General features: G+C 40.2%; 1 protein-coding gene across 15 annotated transcripts in view; it reads right to left on the reverse strand.

Annotated features, from left to right (window-relative positions):
* Nucleotides 1–20,062, reverse strand: part of LOC128875095 (neurobeachin) — a 242,142-nt gene that overhangs the window by 90,431 nt on the left and 131,649 nt on the right. For 6 of the 15 annotated variants that reach the window (XM_054120429.1, XM_054120436.1, XM_054120435.1 and 3 more), the window contains exons 17-37: nt 19,887–19,995; nt 19,661–19,742; nt 19,269–19,585; nt 18,981–19,202; nt 16,989–18,687; nt 16,753–16,918; nt 16,298–16,451; nt 16,007–16,186; nt 14,474–14,614; nt 14,186–14,293; nt 13,927–14,098; nt 11,074–11,445; nt 8,808–8,938; nt 7,549–7,659; nt 5,678–5,885; nt 4,911–5,249; nt 3,868–3,994; nt 3,642–3,750; nt 3,341–3,516; nt 2,521–2,795; nt 2,260–2,396 (exon numbers count right to left, since the gene is read on the reverse strand). In XM_054120429.1, the coding sequence (XP_053976404.1) occupies nt 2,260–2,396; nt 2,521–2,795; nt 3,341–3,516; nt 3,642–3,750; nt 3,868–3,994; nt 4,911–5,249; nt 5,678–5,885; nt 7,549–7,659; nt 8,808–8,938; nt 11,074–11,445; nt 13,927–14,098; nt 14,186–14,293; nt 14,474–14,614; nt 16,007–16,186; nt 16,298–16,451; nt 16,753–16,918; nt 16,989–18,687; nt 18,981–19,202; nt 19,269–19,585; nt 19,661–19,742; nt 19,887–19,995 (5,335 nt within the window). Of the gene's footprint in view, nt 1–2,259; nt 2,397–2,520; nt 2,796–3,340; nt 3,517–3,641; nt 3,751–3,867; nt 3,995–4,910; nt 5,250–5,677; nt 5,886–7,548; nt 7,660–8,807; nt 8,939–11,073; nt 11,446–13,926; nt 14,099–14,185; nt 14,294–14,473; nt 14,615–16,006; nt 16,187–16,297; nt 16,452–16,752; nt 16,919–16,988; nt 18,688–18,980; nt 19,203–19,268; nt 19,586–19,660; nt 19,743–19,886; nt 20,008–20,062 lie in introns of all 15 variants that reach the window. The other 9 variants (XM_054120434.1, XM_054120431.1, XM_054120427.1 and 6 more) reach the window with 5 other exon arrangements.

A 20,062-nucleotide genomic window follows, 5' to 3' on the forward strand; every position in this document is an offset into this window, starting at 1 on the left:
TCACATCTTACAGCTTCACCATTTTTCGTCACCTCGTGCAGAATTCTACGACCCTTAGTCGAAGAACCACAACGGTCCCCGCTAGTTAACATAAAGAAGAATGAAACGAGAAAAGATTCTACTCATTTGCACTTCAATTTCCTCGGTACCTGGAGAACGAGGAATCCTCGAAGCGGTACCGCGAGAATACAACGCGAAATTCGACCGCGGAGACATTCCCTGATCCATCTGTTCCCATCGAATTGTCAAGGATCGCATAAACAGGATGTCGTACTAGACGTGCAATAGTTACTCGATAGGCGGGGAACGCGTGGTAGTTCGAATGCATTCCTGAGGAGCTGCCTGTTCACCTATGCCACCGATGTGTGGCTAGTGCGTGGCGTTGGCGATGGAACGCGAGGAGAAAGAGAGACGGAAGAGCGAGCAGATACCGGGCCCCGCGGGGGGCTCATAATTGCCGACCCTGAAGATCGACCGACCCCATGGGGCCCTTCCCTGTTTGTTTTATTCCCTAGTTATACAAACGCGAGATCTACGACCGATATATGATAATCGGAGCCTCCAGTCCAGCCAGGCCTTCTCGCTCCGGTTCTCGGGGCCTTATCTCGGCCCTCTCTCTTTTTTTCCCTCTGGATGACCACCTTCGCGAAACGTGACCACATTATGGACGCTGATAGACAAGGACACGTCCGAACCAATTCTGACTCGGGCCCTGAACGCGGGCCCAGTATCGTGGAAGCTTTCGCCACGTCTCATCATTTATGATTCGCATTTATTCAAATTCCCGAGCCACGAGAAGGTATGATTAATGCAATCCACGGCGATACATGCTCGATCAAACGGATCGACTTGGATTGCTCGTGCGAGAAACTTGTGTAGACGTAAATTAATATTTACTAATTATTTTGTTCGATAATAGAAAAACGCGGACGCTGGAGTGAAGTAGTAACGCCTCATGGCCGCGAGGGTAATAGAGGAAGATTTATTAGTCGACTTTGGATCTATGAAGATAGTCTTTTTTCAGAAGAATTCTAAAGAATAATCGTTTGAAAGAAATAGTGAGTACTGTTTATAGTATTAACAAGATATTAGAATAACTGACTTTTGCAACATAGTATTTTTAATTTATTTCACACAAGTCTTGCGCCAATGCAATTGAAGTATACGGATGAGTCTCTTCGGAGAGTAATGCCATTTGGCATTCTACAGGTATTCCAAAGGTATTCTAATTAATAAGTATTCATTAATCTATGTTCGTATATTTTCAAAGCTTTCTTGCGAAAGGAGTCCACAAGAAGCGAACTGCGCCAGGTGTAACGCGTTTGTGCGTGGTCCTGGATTTCAATGCGGAGTAACGTTATCTGCGAGCCAACCGGCAACCATATTTCAAAGAGATAGCTTCGCAAATGCAACAAGTTGCTCCAAATGCATGTAATAGACGGTATCTTAACGTAGAGGAACTGACACAGTGATTAATTATTAAGATTGCGTATGACACATGATAAATGCAACCACGTAAATATAGTTGAAAATGTATTAGGACGAATTCTGGATTGTCTTTCGCAATTCAAGGAACCTAATGTATATATGAAAATTCAAATTAAGTAATATCCTTGGCACACTTATCGCCACATCTAACATTTACAAATTATAAAATAAATTATCTGCAAGACTGAAATATAACCATTAGATGCTACCCAGATGCCTCTAACAATAGTGAGATTAACACATTCGCGCTCCCTGACGTAAATTCACGTCACTTCAAATTCTATTTCTGGTTACGAAAACATTTATATTTTATACACTACATATTTTCAAACATATTTTGTAATTTTTACCTTGGCCCTAACGATATAAATTTGCGATGTCTAGCTTCAGAATTTTATTATTTTTGTCAGTATTTGGTAACAGAAACGTAAAATATCTACCAGCCGCGAATGTGTTAATAATCGAACAGTACTATGGATTTACTTGTGTTTGATGATAATGTCGTGTTGTTAGTTTACGAATAATTCAAATACCACAAGTCTCGTATATCTGTAACTATTTACATAGCAAATAATATCGGATTTATCTCCATACTTTGCATGTACGTTGTCGTTATTCCGCACACTATAATGAATCGTACTAAGGTATTTAATCGATCTATGCGTTTATCCATTTACTGTACGTCCAAAAATTTCGTGAATGCGAATAAAAAGCTCCCCATGATCACCACTGGTTAGGATTTTAATCATGCACCTCCAATTATTCACTTACCTCAGTGTCGATTTTCTTGAACTCTGGGTCCTCCTCGTCCACCTCGAAGTACAGCTCTGTGGATGTCACGGAGATAATTCCGGGAGCCACAATACCCGGCGCGATCAGTTTGCCTTTCGTACTGATGTTCACTGGGCCTGGAACACGGATCTCGTTACAGTTTAAGTATGTTAAAGTTCAGGCGGTACAACATGCAAACGAAGCGTCACGCTTCACTAGGCAATGAAACCAGATGGAACGAAACGAAACGAAAAATCTCACCCGTCAGATCGTTGTCGAGGTCCCTATCATCCGACAACAGCTCATTGTCATCCATGAGATCCGCCGACTGCAATTGCTGCTGATGTGCACGCGAGGCTGCGAGATGCGCGTGAAACTCCTCACGCGCCTGAAGGATCGCATCCTCGGGTGCACCGTGCTCGAGAGCCGCCTTCAGTGTAGCCTCGGAATGGCTCGAGCCTAGTGGATTGTGCACGAAACGCTTACGTCTGCGTGCATCATCCTCCCAAGCATCTAGCTTCCAGTATTCGGCCAATCTGCGTTACAGAAATGTACAGATCATTCTTTCAGATCCTAGAACTCCTCGTGCCTCAGACGTAAATCACAGATTGAGAAAATTAACACTTTGCACTCCAAGCAATTTGGGTATATACAGGTAGTCAACTCCAGGCCACTTTTCTTAGATTTCTGAGTCATGGAATGACCATGAAAAACTCTTCGCAGTTCGTTGAATTATACAATTTTTTTTAGAATTTTACATTTTGATTAACCAAACATAATCATACATAATGGAAAACTGAGGTATTTTTCAACGCTATTGCTTAAGAATATTGATTCTATGACTAATTGAATTTAGATACCCATCGCTTATTAAAAGTGAATGATAAATTGTGGGGAGTGACACTGGCCGTAGTAGTAGAACGTCTTCAAGTACCTGGGCATCGAACTTCCCTTCATTACCGCGTCGAGTCACTTCTGTTCTCCCATTTATTGCTTACTTTGCTTGTTACTTATGCCTGGGCAGTGCAGGTGCCCTTAAGAGTGCAAAGGGTTAAATGAATAGTGCCAAGTGATTACTTACTTTGCAGCCATTGGATCCATGTATCCCCAAGCGCCATGTTTGTTAGACAGGATATTTCGAACCTTCTCCAATAATCTGCTGGCGATGACATTGTCTCGTCTTCGTGCAGCTGTGATCAGATGATCGCACATTCGTTCCTCTTCCCGTCGGTCGAGCAACGTCTGTGCACACTGTGACTAAGAAATAAATATTTTATGATAAGCGTTTCACGCATAATTACGAAACCAAAGGTTGGTGTCCAGGTAGGGAATAGAGGTCGTAAAAATTAATTGCACAAGTCAAAACACGCGAAAACAGTTACCTCGAAGTCAGCATGCTTCAACACGTCGTCCGCTCTCATTCGATTCAGGATAAATTCAGCCTCGTTGGCGACTCTGACTATATGATCCTTCATCGCGTGAGACAGCAACCTGCGTAACATAAACGTAAACTTTTTATGATTCGAACAGAGGGCCCGTTCGACCGCAGTATACCGCGTGCAACTATAACTCCGTCGTTGTAACGATGATCGTAATGAGGCCTCTTACCTTCCCTCGTTAATGAGCTCGATGAAAGCGAGGCCCGCGTGTTTCTGCAAGGAGTTCTGCCATTCTTGGGAACAAAGTAGCATCACCAACTCCACCACGGAGTTGCTATTCTTGAAGGTTGTCAGACCTAGCGATCAAACAGGAAGACGAATTGTTAATACCAGCAACGAAGCTCATACTACCAAAAAGTTCTCAGTCAACTGAAGATCGAACTTTGATATTATACTCTCGAGTATACTGTTCCTTGTATGATCGCAGCTCTGTCGTATTTCTTCATCGGCTTAAAGATGTTATCATCGTATGCAAATAAACCAGTTAAATAAAATCTAGAATTTCTCCACGAATAATTCCTATTAGTTTCGATTCGTTATCCAGCATTCGCATAAAATATAACCGATCCTCGAGTTTAAGTTCGAGATTGTAAAATGTACGGGATACGAACGACGACGGAGGCGAGTAAGATAGAAGCAGAGGAGCCATAAAACGTTCGGGTGATTTATAAACAACGTTCAGTGTGTCGAGCCTCGTTGAAAATAAAGCGCATCGATACGTGACACGACCGTCATTTGCGACGTTCTACGAATGTAAAATTCTCGCGCGAAGTGCCACAGGCCCGCGCGCCACGCGAATACAAATATCGGCCGATTATCCAGAATACGACTTCCATCTTCCTAAGCGAAACTATAAACTAACTAATTTGAATACCTTCGGCGAAACGAACTGCAAAGAAAAAAGGAATAGAAGCGAAAGGGAGATTCACGATAGAAAGTGACGGAAATCTGGACGACTTTGCGAAAATTTTTAAATTCTTCGAATTTAACTTTTAATTTAATTATGATTGAAGTCTCGATTTTAACTGGATTTAACCTCTTCTTTCCTTGACAAACATCTTGCCAATCTCTGTAGACGAGAAACAAACCGATTCGGCGCTAGGTGATTAACGCTTATACCGATCAGGGAAGCAATTATATCGCCTAATTAAGTTTTCGAGCGCGTTCTTGCGTTAGAAAGCTATACATATTGATCGATCGATCGAGTCGTACCTTTTCCTTCCATCAATAACTCCTGTCCATGAGAGCCGACGAGAGTTTTCGAGAGGAACGGGGCGAAATCCACCATGATCTCGCGCAAAAGAGGGCAAACGGAACCGAGCGCCATTTCCAATTTCTGCGTGAGGGACGCCTCGCGCGAGGGCGTCGGCACCGGCAGGTGATCGACAAGTCCTTTTATCGGTAATTCGTCGGGTCTTGGGGACGCGGAACTAACCACCAATCTGTCTGGCACCCGGACCACTGAAATCTCTGCGGATGGTTTTTCACCGCGTTCCGCGTTCCCGAGCATCTCTTGCTCCAGAACGTTACCTTCGCTGTCTTGAATCTCACCTGCATATCACAACAGAAATTCGTGATTTGAGAAATAAATGAGCCGTTCACTGCAAAAATCAATTAACTCCACTTTTTGAAAAATCTTAAGTATAAGTGTCAAAGCACTTGGTATAGCCATTATTTTTTATATTTATAATAACTTTTCTGAATAATAAAGATTAACACCATCAACCAGTTAAGTGCGTTCGACGTGAATGCTAGTCACTGCTTGATTTTAACTCCGCACTCTGGTGATCTTGTAAAACTAAATTCCGCAATTAACAGGTTAAACGACAACATTTTGTTGCCCATTGAATAACAAATAATTTACTTCAGAGGCCATTTAATCGCAATTCTCAACTTTTTGTTTTATGGAGTTAATCGATTTACGCGATGAACGGCTCAAATACTCTTTCCACCTAAAACCAGTGGAAAAGGAATCTTACCGCGATTATGGACCATATTGTGAATATTTCGTGGGTCTTCTCTCTGGTTCGTGATTGGGATCGAGTCCCCGTCTTCGTTCAAGTTGACATCGGTCCAAGCCTCCTCGGAGGAGTTATGTTTGTTCTCATTGTCGGTGGTAATATCGGATGGACTGGGATCGGCGGTGACATTGCTGCGGTGCACCGTCTCCTCGCTGGAGTCGTTGCTCTGTGAGAAATTCGTATAAAAGGGACAAAATTGAGGTCACCGTATAACGACGAACCACTTTATGTGCAGAGACACCAATCAGGAGATTATGGTACATTTACGGAAATTTCGTGGTGCGTGTGTGGGTTCAACGCGATTGTGCGCTGTACCTTGAAAAACAGAATTCGGTGGTGGTTAAGATCTTCTTTTTCAAACATCATGTTCTATGTATTTATATGAATGGTATAGTATTTATGTGGAGGTATATCAAAAGATGTGTTTGGTAAAATTATTTGAAGTTAATTGGACAAAACTACGGCTACTGTACTACGGTACTGGTTACTTCTAATGAAAGCCTAGCTTTCGTTCAACACGCTAATTGTAAAGATCTAGAACAGTCTTAGGAACGTTTACTTATAGGAATCAAACGGTACACAGAGTGCCACACGATTTTCTGGACCAACTATGTCAGCACGTTCTATGAGCAGAAATAAAACAAATCTGTAGTATAAACATAGATTCGTAAATGTTTTATAAAGACCTGAAATTAGAATATACATAGCAGGAAATGGTGTTGAATTTGTTCTTGTTGCTATAAGACGTACTTTTATTTATGTTAACACATTCGCGACCAGCAGATATTTTACGTTTCTAATACCGAGTACTGACGAATAACAAAATTCTAAAACTGGATATCGCATTCGCGTATACACATTCGTGTATCATTAAGTCGAAAATAAAAATTAAAAAGTATGTTTTGAAATATCAGTGTTGTGAATATGTAGTGTATAAAATAAAAAGATTATCATAATTTTTTCATAATCAGGAATAGAATTTGAAGTGACATTAACTCTCGTCAGCGGTCACGAATGTATTAACATCAGACATATGGGTCTAGTCTCACCCGTATCATAATAATAAAAGCAAGTTCTCGATCATTTTTCTCCCATTTCATAGTACCTATAATAACCCTTCACCGAAGCATTTATGAGCCCATGTTTACGTAACGTTTATCTCTTTTCTCGACCCATAAAACATAGGACACAGATTGTCTGAAAAATCGTGGGACACCCAGCGTACCCTGCAATTAACTCTCGCGTGCTATGCAATTTATGTTACTTTATGTCATGCAATTAATCGTACACGACTAATACGCAATCACCTAATACGTGTAAACATGGAATAGAAGCTTCCTAGACTCTCAGGCTCTGGCGGTGAACGTAATATCGCCATAACTACGGGGATTACGTCCATCAGCCGTACGTAATAAAAACGTAACTACGTATAAAATCACGTAGATAAATGCCGAAGATGTATAAGAGTCGAAATCTTTCAGTTTTATCTATACCGTTTACGAGCTTTATTGCGCACCCGTCGAATGGGCATTCTTACGCGTCGTCGTTGCATGTCTTCTTGCTCTCGGACAGAAAACGTGTTAAACGGTTAATAAACTGTTGACGATGTACACAAAGGTTTTTCGAACGCTCCCAAAACGATCGGTAGAGATATCGTTAGGCGACGAAATAAGTTCTTGGACGACTCTTCTTGCAACTGAATTTCTTTTTCTCTCTTTCGTCTTTGCAGAAATCGTTAAGAATTTATTTCGCCGCCGGACGTTTTCTTTGTACAAGGAGATTCTCGTTTAAGGTGATTCTTCCGAGTCCGTACTCAAGTCAAATTTTACCTGGATATTTCGTGGCAGTGGTTCGGGTCTTGTCGAAGAGCCAAGCGTTGGTTCTGACGAGGTGTAATCCTCGAGAATTGTCCGTGGCCGAGGTACACCACTGTGACCTCCCTTTAGAACCAGTAGTTAGTACGCATAGCAATGCAAGCAGAGGAAGTTAACGATGAGAAAAAATTAAAGAATAAAGGTGTAGCATGCTTGAGAGATATTAGAGATCGGAAATTACAGATAGATATACTCTCGTTGGTAGTTGCGATAAAAATATAAACATATTTGGATCGAGCCTAAATATTCTCGAATCTTGGACTTATCATGGTGGAACTTTTAATCAACCTTTTACCGTGCGATAATGAAACTGTGGATATATAATACATATATAATTACATAGTATCGTTATTCAGGACTACGCAAATGCAAAGGAACGCTAAGTAAACACTACATGCTGGATGTAGCAGAAACTGTAATTAACGGTGTGTTACAGATCTGAATTAAAAAATTACTCAAGGGCTCGGATCTAGTGTTCAAACTAAAGTATAAATCTACATCTAAGGGAAACTTTCAATCGAAACTAGTGTCGAGTGATTTGCCAACTCGAAAACGATTTCTCTCCCCTTCTTTCGTCTCTCTTGACTCAGGTCTACTATTCGTTGTTACGATATTAGTACTCCGGACGCATGCAGTTTGTTCTTTGAGTCGAAGATCCCGTTAGAAGTTCGTAGATTTTTGGTTTCAAGTGGCTACAGAAGAAATATCGTAAAGTGACAGTTCAGTAAACGTATGCAAAGCGTATCGTGTGGGCGGAAGGTGTCGATACCATTACGACCGTAGATCGTGCGTGACAGAAAGGTGCAGAATCATATTCCCATTGAAGTATCAAATATTTATAACTCGAGTACATAAAGATCATGACTATAAAACCAATTACAATTCGGGGAACGCGAATATTTACTAGGTATAGAGATAATTTCATATGGTAAAACACGATTACATTCCTTGTCAACGGTAGGCATGCACTCTCAAATAAACTCATCGATAAACAATTTCCTCGTGAATGACAATTCGCAACTTATTGTCTCCTATCCTCGTAACTTTCACGTACAGATAATAATGGGCAAAGATTCAGAAGGGTTTTATTTTACCTGAGCACGTCTTTCGTATAGGCAGATCGTTTTTTGTCGCACGTTTCAACGAAGTATGCGGTAAAAGTTGCAACTTATCGAACAGATAACGAGACGAGAGATGGTCGTTTGGTCGCTTACCTTCGTCGATGGAGGTCCAGACGACGATACGTCGTGATCGGCCAGGATCGAGGAATTGTTCTCATCGACAATTATAACCTCGTATTCGCCATCGTCTTGAGAACCAGCTTGGCTCATGATACCTCCGCTTCCTGGGAACACATTTCGATAACGTGAGTAAAATGCTGGAAAAGTACAGTGGAATTATATCTTGCAAAGCACATGACACGAACGCTGATGCGATCGACGACACCCGCGAGTTTTCAATCCCCCAAAGTCGAGTATTTGTTTTTTAAAAAATATTTATTTTGTTCTGTGTTTGAATATGAATTCTTATTAATTTTTAGTGTTTCAACCTGACTGAGGATGTTTCGTCGATCGCATTGTGTGGGAGTTATATAGTGCAGGAACTTCAAAGGAAAAAACGAAGCGCAATAGGTACGTAATCGAAGCATTCAAAACTGTTTAGCGATTTGAAGCTCGAGGAAACGGTTGCATCGCATAAAGGTTCTAACTGATTGAATCATTGCACTGCAATGTCTAGCAATAACGGTTTCCTTTCTCTTCAAGTGATCGAAAAGAATAAAATAACGTACGAATATTACAGAGAACAGAGCAAAATCATAATCTCGAAAGTAGTGGTATAGTTGATTCGACGATACATAAGGATAGAAAATTGAAGATTCAAAGAATTTACAAGAATTCATCGCTCATAACGATGCAAGACGAATTTCATTTGTCATAATAATTCTTCTAGGGAAATACTTTTAATGCAAGTCGTTTAAATCACCAAACAACACAGTGGCTACGTTATACAGTCAGTCCCATAAGTATTCGTACACCCTCTATGTCTATTAAAGAAATTTGTTTAAATTAAATGGTAGGTTTGATGTTTCCAAGTCTATATTTGTATAAATATGTTAATGTATATATAAATATGTACTTGTACAAGTTTATTCATATAGATATTTATAATGAAAAATTCATTTAGTAATATCAAAACTATTATTCAATTTAGTCAAACTTCTTCAATAGACATAGAGGGTAAGAATATTTATGGAATTGACTGTGTGTGTCCTTTTTTTAAAATAAGGAGAGTAATCCTGCGTTGAGTGTAAAAAGAATTTAACTGTCATTGCGTACAATTGCGTTTGAACGAACATGCAAACTCGTTGTTTCACTCGCAAATATAATAATATGCAATTAGTGCACATATTTCATTCACAATTTATGTGCAAACGGTTCGTGTGCTTCAAGCGTTCAGATAATGTTTGACCGATACGACCGATACTTAACGAGCGTATTGCATAAAGATAAGTTTTGTAAACAGAACTTTTAACGAGCGAAACGTCTGTTCGGTTTTTATCCACTATCTTTATATCCAAATATCTCTATACTTAAAGAAGTACACATATTGGAAGGGTTAACGAGAACCAGTTCCGTTCGTGTTTACAACAGAGAAACCAATAATTCTATCGGAAAACAATACAGCAACGAAGGGATCAAAAAAGTTCAACCAAACAATTTCATTCCTGCGAAACGAAAAATTGCTGATCGAAAAAATCATAATGGCTGTTATGCGTGTGTACTTATGTGCGTGCACGTGCATGTGTGTATGTGTAGATCAAACTTTGAGGGCTGTTTCTGATGAGACACTTGGTCGCCCTGACGTGAGAGCTACACACTTCGGATTTCGTAATCGTTGGTAAGATCAAGAACATGTATGATTTTTGGATACTCATTCTGTACTCGTTGCAATAGTGCGCTAATAAAGCATCTCGAGTTGCTGGTGGACACCATAAAAAAAGGCCTCGAGTGCAAAGGGTTAATCCATTCACTGCCAGGCAAATTTAATGCGTTTTGCAAGTGGTGGCAAGATTTAATACAGATGTATAATCTAAGTTATTATTTTGATAACAGAAAGTGGCATTAAATTTGTTGATTTAAAAAGAATATCGACGATCTTCTTTTGCAATAATTTTTAACTCAAACGACTATAAACTTATACGAGTCACAGATTAAAAACAGACCAAACACTAAACCAAGTGTCTCGTTCGAGAAAGCCTCGATCGAGCTCAAGTTCATCAGCGAACAGCGACGTGCGGAACACTGGCATGTTAATACCGTAAGAAACAAAAATGTAAACGTAGAGGGGGAAAAACGAAAACGCAATAGTAATCGATAGTTGTCGTTCGATTGGCAGGTTAGACGGCAATTAAATAATCGAGCAGGCCAAAGAAAGAACTCGAGCATTCCGTGGAACAAACGTTCGGGCAATCGAGTTTACCTTGCAGACCGACACCGGAGTTTCTATGACAGAGATTTCGGGGCTGATCGATATGCTTTTGAAGCGTATGATGGTGATTGTTGTTATTGTGATGATGGTAATGATGATGACGATGATAATTATGGTTATTCGGATGATGGTTGTAATGATTACTGTGGTGATTCGGGAGATAATAGTTGGAGGGGGGCTGGCGATTAGAGTGCCTGGCAGCCGGTAGCGGGTGCTGGTGGTGGTGCTGGTTGATGTGGTGGTTGGCATTGACATTGGCATTCGCATTGGCGTTAGGGTGAGATCCCGGGAGGAACTGTGGGTACACGTGGTGAGACCACTGTGGAAACAGGGGCCGCCCTCCTCCACCACCATTCCCATCTGCTGAGGAACCACATTTACCACGTTACCACGATTCTCAATCCTATGCCCTCGTTTACTGGCGTTTCCTTTTGCCTCGTGTGTCTCATTTTTAATACCCTCTACTGCGTTTCACTCTACACAATACGCAATCATAGTTTTCTCTTGTTTTTTGCTATTAGCAATGAAATTATTTTTATACGCAACCGCTCAAAAGTATCCGGACACTTGCTTGTGTTCTATAAAACTTAACTTTGTACGAAAGGTATTTAGAACGCTTATATCAATTGTAATTATTATTGTTATCATTTTGAGGTATCATAGCATAATAGAATTAATCCTTATGTACAATTTATATAATCACTATGAAGAAATAAAATTCCTGCCGAGAAATACAAAATCTAATGAAGCGGTCTCAATGCTTAAAAGAATCTCAAGCTCCATTTTGTTTCATTTCTATGCAGAATGAGATCAGGGAGTTCTTCGATATGTATTAAGTCTCTGTAAACTGTATATGATATGTTTATGTTGTCTTGAGAGGGATAAGAATTAGTCTAAGCGGAAATATTTAACCGTAACGGATACATAGATGAATCCCGTATTTAATTGTAGTGTAGTGCTGGCAAGTTCCACATATGTAATTTTTAATTTCAAACGTTACATATTTCTTAAGAAACTAATAAAAAACGATTTGTCGCTATTTTAGGTACTTAAATACCTTTTATGCAATGCTAATACATATGTATTTCGCAAGTGTCCAGATACTTTTGCGCGGTAGTGTACATTGCGGAATGCCTAAGTATGTACTGTACTCACAAAGAGCCAAAGTCATCTTTAATGTTCATAATTGTACTTTAATCTAATGCATCATAGTTTTCAATTATAATATTGTTAACTTGGTATTTAACAGACTTAGGTTTCGGACACCATTTAACAAACATCTAAACTCTCTCACCCAATTAGTAAGGTTTTAATGTACTTTTGCATAGATCTGTAATATAATCCGTCATGCTCTAAGAATGTTACTCGAAAGGATTATTAAACAATCCATAAAGGTACAAGTGTGATCTACGTTATTACCAGAATTTCAAAGTTGAAATTTCCAACTTTCAATCCTAATATTATGCAAAGATTAATAGAGTGAAACTCAGTAAAGCGAAGGCAATCCATGATTTGTTCACTGTCACACGAAACAACTAAGTTATTCTATAATATTATAAGAAAGAAACACAAAGTACTGAATTAGGAGCATCGCATAGTTTAGGCATAAGACACATTGTTAAAGTACAACATTCAAGTGATACATGTCATCGAACATTCAATTGTTCTTGAAACAACATTTAATGTAGTCGATGTAGATTATCTTATGTTGTAATTCACTGCAGTTTATATTTTGTCTGAAACTTCTTTTGCGCAACAAAATTTTATATTTCGTAATTGTAAAATAACCGTGACATAATGAAAATATATTTAAACGCAAAAGAAAGTGCTAATGCATTCGACAAACATCAAAACTCTCACTGTCAGATACGTATAAAATAGTTCATACAGTGCAATTGAACATGCGCTCTATTCGGTGTGATGTGCTGTTGTTTCTGCAGCTAAACAATTAAAGTGCACAGTGTTCCACATTAGCTACATATGTGCACATACATTTGTGTTGTGTATAATATTCTTATTTCATTTGACCGATTACTGTAAAAGAATATTTAAAAAAGCATTTATATATTCTATGTTTTCATCGCTATTAGAGAAAGTATTCGAGAATGTCGATAGCATTTGTGGCGTATCTCCATGTGTTTAATGTTTAGCAAACTCGACTTGTATCAGAATTCGAAAATGGATACTTCATTCCTTTAATCGGAAAACTCTAATTGTTCATGGTTTTCGAAATGTCTGAACATTGTAAGAAACATGCTCATATAGCTGCAGTCATGCTACAGTATCGTGTGACATTTAAAGTGTAAAGAGAAGTAAACTTTGTCATTTAATACGTTTTAGATAGAACGATTAGTAAATATAACACCATATATCTGACATGTAAGAGTTTTGAAGTAACAATTGTATATTATCAACGTTAATCATTCATCGTTAAATAATAATAGTTTATTTTTTGTGTAAAGTTTGTTAGAGGGTTGACACATATATATGTTTGAAAGTTAACATGCATGTTTTAGTATCGACATCGATTCAAATAATCCTTGTACGTTTCATCAATTTTTTATGAAAGCACCTGCAAACGATAACTCCTTTCGTCGCTACCTATACGATACTTTCAACATTAATCGTATTGTAGTAAAGATATATTTCGTTTAATTATCTCATTTGGATAACAAAATTATGTAAGCTATTATAAACACTCCTGGATTATGCACCTAAAATTACTAGCAGTGTAACGCATAGTTATTCGTGTTATTAACGAATCTGACAGATAAATGTTGATTTAATGTTACGCTTTTCCTTGTTGCAACAAATTGGCTCGTATAATAATGGTCTATATCTTACCTGAAGGACTGCCTGGTCTAAGACCAGCACCGTTAGTCTGAATTGTTTGAACTGGACTTGGGGGACGTTGAGATATTGGTGGTTCCAATATGTCGCGATATTTCGATACCATTAGTACAGAGATGAAGTAAACTATAGCCAGGGACAGAAACTGGGCCTGCTTGGTTTCTTCCTGAAATGAAAAAAATGATATACTCTTTATTAGTTTCTCACTTTTATTCGCTACGTCTCGATTATTTGTTTATGTAGATATACTTACAACATCTCTGTATATCACAGCTCTTAAACGATTCACATCCATGTCTTGTAACAATTTCTCAGGGTCCTTTACAGGACTCAACTGATGCGCCAGATTGTCCACTATATTCTACAAAAATAGAAATAACATTTTACTTTAACATTCGAAGAGTCAACGTTGATGACCACTGAGAATGCTAATTTCTATACAATATGGCATTGAACACGTATACGCTGTGTGCAATTAGTCGATATCGATGACGATAATACATTTGTCTATGTAAATTAAGTTCGATCGGATGAAACGTACCTTGGGTGATGTTTGAGCTCCACGTATGAGAGACTGTATGTGATGTGGTTTATTACTAGAACCAATCTGTCGACCTAACATGCTGTACGATCTGCCACGTTCTTTACACTCTAAGCAGTTTCTAACAGCACATGTACAGACCTATAGAAGCATTTCATCAGATGAATATAACAAAAAATATAGTGTAAACGTACATGTTGAATGTCTATATCACACATATACAGAAGCTGAAAATATTACAACTATTTAACACACTGCTGGTTTAAGAACTATTTCTATTAATAAACGTCTGCTTGTAGACTACAAGAGTATCGGGGATGTTTGGGCGAATTGTTATATTTATTTAAACACTTTCCATTCATTTTGAATATTCCAATTATTGAATTATTTTGAATTTTAGAAGTTCCTTGCTTCGTTTGGATCAACTTTTACATTGCATGTAACGTTTGTGCTAATCATCTATAGGACACGCAATATGTACAGACTAGCCATGTGTGTCGTCGAATCAAATTCGCCACGAGATATACGTATTTTTGTTATTGAGCGTGCGGCTCACATCAAAAGTCAGTCGCGCGACAAAGAAGGTGAAAGATAAGAGTGACGAGAAACTAGTGACACTTGGAATGCATTGACGTAACTGTGAAATATAACAGCGATCGAATGACTACTTCAGTTTCCCATGTCCGTGATTTTGTGACGTCATACGACTATGCGTTAGGTGGAGCGAGCGGCTTAGTCCCTTTGCCCCGGTCCCCTGTAGTTTATAAACACTCGATAACTGCACAGGTGGTCGGTCTGTATATACACACATGTGGACACTCGGCACGGTGATCTGACACACAGCGTGTGCCTGGTGTCTATAGGGATTTCGATGCTAAGAATCTGCGTAAGACAGTCTCTGTGAGAGACCTCAATGCTTGACACTCGGCAACGGTGGTCAGTCTGTACACACGTGTGTCTCGCGTTTATAGATATTTCAATGCTAAGAATCAGCATAAGACAGTCCTCCGGGAGACTTCGATTCTTTATGCACATACGCGTCAGTACATACGCGTACGAAAAAAACACAGAGCATACTATATGTTCTTTCTATTACATTCCTATAGAGAGAACAATAGAAATGGAATATGATCCCGATTTTCACAAAAAGTAATCGATTCTTTTACTAGATCACGTTTAAAAAATAAGGTGTATAGTAAACGAAATAAAACATCGGTACTATTAAGTTAACGATAGGGTCAACTTGGATTTGGTGCTTGTGTTATCTGTAACACATTGTATTTGTGTAGTATGCATCGGTAAGATGAATCTAATTGGTGTGCATGATGAACATTTAATGTAATTCTGGTTAATGAGACTTTTCCAATTTTTACTCAACGATATTTCTAAAGTTTCCATAGGAAATGAATTACGTAAACTATTGAACGAATAAAATCACAAGGAAGAGCTTTATAGAGCTCAAATTGCATGGTGTAGGTAATAGTAGTGTAACTGTTTGAAAAATTAAAGTACTACGTGGACGAAAATACAAACCAGTCGTAAACACTGCCTTAGAATACCGCCACTAGACATATTCTTCTCAGCCTCCAGTTCACCAAAATTTAACGAGCTGGCGAAGATAAGTACATCAGCCATGTTGACTAGTCTTTGCAGAAAAGAAACCGCTACCTCAATTGGCATCCCCTGAGTTGGTTCAATTACATCCAATTCGCTCTATGAATATCCAAGCACCAATTAAAAAAAGGAATCCGTCGAAAAGAACTCTCGCCCGGATATGCTCTTCTATGCGAGGTAAAAACGAACACGAAAAAAAACAGTACGTACATTCGGCGAGGTCGCTGATGCTAGAAGCGGTAACAATCCCCCGCAGGCAATTATGAGATTGTCGGCCAGTTGCGAAATCAGGTGAACAGTATTAACAACAAATATTGCGTTCTCGCTGCTGTTCACAAAATCCAACACTGACTTCGTCGAATGGCTGAAACGCGGGAGTTGAAAAGTTTAAATTGAAAAAGTTTTAAAATTCGAAGTATCAGGTTGTCTCAAAAGTTTCTTTGGTTCTTGGGTTTCTTTGTTTTTTTTCGTGACTTACATTCAGCTGCTTTATGTCTTATTCGTATTTCCTAAAAGTTGAGGCTCTAATAGTAATCGAGAAAAATCGATTATGTACAACTCAGTAATATAACATAAAACAATAAAATATTGTATACGTATTACTTACTAATGAAACATAAGAAACTTTTTGGACAACCTAATACAGTATAACCCGAGATATGTACCTTCTCCAGACTTGAATGTCAGTCTCTAGCGAGAAGAGGACATCCGAGAGTAACCTCTGATGTATGTAGGACCACTTGAACTCTGGTATTCTGAAAGGGGGCCGTGTCGGTCCTGGACTAAACATTGGTCTCGTGGAAGGATTACCTTGCTTCGATCTTTTTGATTCTAAAATATCGACGGTGGACTTAAGTATTCGTAGAGTAGCTATGACTCGAAGAAACGCGGTCACTCTTACCGAAATGATTGGGATCCACTTGCGTGGATGTTGAGGCACTCCTTGGTCGTTTCTGGGGTGACGATGTTTTTCGCAATGGTACAGGTAAAGAAGGAGGTTCGTTACTGTTTACGTTATCATCGGTGACTGTCTCGGAGGGTACAGCCGGCAGGCTGGATCTGCGATGATTATCTACGTGATCTGGAGTTAAGTCATTCAATAACGAATTGTCCCTCGTGACCACGGAAGGACTAACGATTTGAGGCACACCGTCGGGCATATTTTTATTTGCATCACAGACCGTAGATATTGTTGGAATTTGCTGCTTAGGATTTGGCACTTGCGTCACGTTATCTACAGAACTTTGTATATCGCTATTACTACAAACACTATCTGTTACTTCTACCTCGTCAGTTCTCACCGGGGTGTCTGACTTATTATCACTTACGTTAGTAGAAATAGTGGACGGCTCCCTTGTATGTTCAGTTACCTTCTCGTCGTTATCATTAATAACAGCACTTTTCTCCTCTGTTACAGAGTCCGCGGCGCATTTGTCACTACTTAACTCACTAGTCACTACTGATTCCACTTTCTCCTCTTCTACCTCTACCTTTTCCTCGCAGGCATCGGTACTTTCTATTACGCTAGTTGAGCAATTGGGATTTTTCAAGTTTTCCTCGGTTTCTTTCTCGCTAGTCTCGATGTTCGCGGTCGTCTTTTCGGGATTATCGACGATGTCTTCGACAACAGTGGCCTCGACATTGCTTTCGATGACATTATCCTCGACACTATTCTCTGTCTTTTCTACGTCCAGGACCTTGTCCTTCGTGTCGCCGAGATTCTCTTGGTTCTCCGTCGGTGTTAAGTACGCTTCTGAGGTATCGCTGTCGTTTATCTCTCGATCGTTCTCCAATTGTAGCTTCTCGATGTCCTTGATATTCAGTGGCTCTGGCGTTTCGCTAGAGGAAGTCATGTTCTCAGTGACAACTTGCTCTATCGAAGCGATGATCTCTGTAGAAGTTTCGTCGGATGTCTCTGTTTTCTCAGAGGTTTCCTCCACGGTCGAAACAACGTCGTCATCTTTCGCAACTTTATCTACCGCTTCGGATTTCTCTTTGGTCGTTTCTTCGCTCTCCAAGGAGGGAGTTTCAGGAGTTACGGTGGCGTCTTGCGGTTCTTCAGCACTCGAAATCGCAGTGTCGGATACATTCGCGTCCTCTTTGGGCGCCGATTCCTCTTCTTCTTCGTCTTCTGCTTGCGTGCTTTTCTCCGCTTGCTTAGATGGTGACGATTCAGGGACGGTATCCTGCGATTTCTGATCCAAGGATTCCTCCTCTTTCTTCAGAACCTCTTGCACCACCATCGAATCGGGACTGGAGCTTTCGATCTTGTGCACTTCGCTGTACAAATCGCTGGTGCTCTCGAGCGATATCACTTCGCTGGTCTCTTGAGTCGTGGGTATGGAGACTGCCTCGCTGTTGGCTTCCTCGAGGATCGTCGGTGTGTCCGTGTGAATCTCTCGTGCCGTCGTCGGCGTTTCTGGTTTGTCGCTCAGTCTGGAATCCAGGGATATCACCTCGCTCGACTGGGGGGTGTCCAGCGTTTCACTGTGCGACTTCACAATTGCTGGGCTGCCGTCGCTTTCGGTGTTGTCTATCGAGTTCAAGTCGCAGCTGCAGGATTCTTCCAGGCGGTCGTTTCCCTCGGATGCGTCGAACTCCTGAAAACAGGAAGCATAGGTAGGTAAAGTAAAACAGTTGACACTTGAAGATCTTGCAGCAGTATTGCAGCTAGCTTCGTCAAGTGTGTGTAAATGCACTCATGGCGATATTGTAGTATCGCAACGCCCATATCCAAGGATAAGGAGTCAAACGAGAACACGAATCATAGGGTACGGGATTGGTCGTGTAGAAAAAGCGGTCATCCGTGGATCCGAACTTCTACAATATTTTGACGGAGCTAACTGCAATTCTACTCAACATCTTTATCTTCACGAACAAAATTCAGTTCAACCTTGTAGTTCCTCTCCACATGCTGCACGTCGTGATTTTGTTGGTTGCCCCAGGGCGACGGTTTGGTGTACCCATTATTCCCCGAATGCTGCTGATCCCAACCAGAGATAGTGCTGATTGGCCTCTGTTGTCTCAACTCGGGATCCGTAATGTTATCTGACCTCTGCCTCTCGTAGTGCTCGTACATCTGAGCGAACTGAAGCTTGAATTCCTCGTAGGACACCTAAGTAACGGAGGTTCGCGTAAACGCCTAGTATTTCTGACGTGACGTTGCTTTTGAAACACATACCTTGGAGTGTACAATGGCGAGAGTGTCCACCCATACACGCCACCCACCGTACTCGTGTTTGATGGCATGATGTAGAAGCATGCGAAACAACGAGTATACCATGTCCGAGATCTTTTGCTCTTCCGTGTTCTTCGGATGGATGTAGGCCATGGCTATTAGCCATTCCTGCCACACAGACATCTGTAGAACCGTTCGTCGATTCTCTCGGTTGTTGTTGCACAGTAAGGTCATGTCAGAGAGGAACAGCTTCTTTACTTCCAACAGTTGCTCAGTTTGTTTTGATTGTCGAATTAGTGTCGCTACTACCTTCAAGATCACTGAAACGACACAAAGGATGAGTAGCTCGTGTCGTGCATGCTTGAGTATAAGTTTACGCTAAGTCGTGGGCTTACTTGGATTTTCTAGACGGCAATGGGACTCTGGTTCAGGGTGTCTGGCGTAGAGGATCTGCTGACTAATTTGTTCCGTCATAATCTGGAAGTAGATTTAAAATGGGTATTAGAAGAGGTGTAAAGAATAAAGGTTTATTTACACATATCCGTAATGATACGGCACTGACACGTTACGGATATGTGTAAATAGACCCTAAAGTGTATCGTAATGGAGTGAGAAGGATACCTCGTATAAAACGTTGTACGTTGGCAGCGACAGCGTCTCTTCGTTCAACAGCAATCGTTCGGCCAGCAGCGTGTACAGATTGTGGGGGCTCATGACGTCGTATTTTCGTCTGTAATTTAAACTGTCTCACGTTTCAGATCGATAAGAAATTTTTATCGTTAACTTGTAGTTTCTGT

This window comes from Hylaeus volcanicus, chromosome 4 (assembly GCF_026283585.1).
Source record: "Hylaeus volcanicus isolate JK05 chromosome 4, UHH_iyHylVolc1.0_haploid, whole genome shotgun sequence".
Classification (NCBI taxonomy): domain Eukaryota; kingdom Metazoa; phylum Arthropoda; class Insecta; order Hymenoptera; family Colletidae; genus Hylaeus; species Hylaeus volcanicus.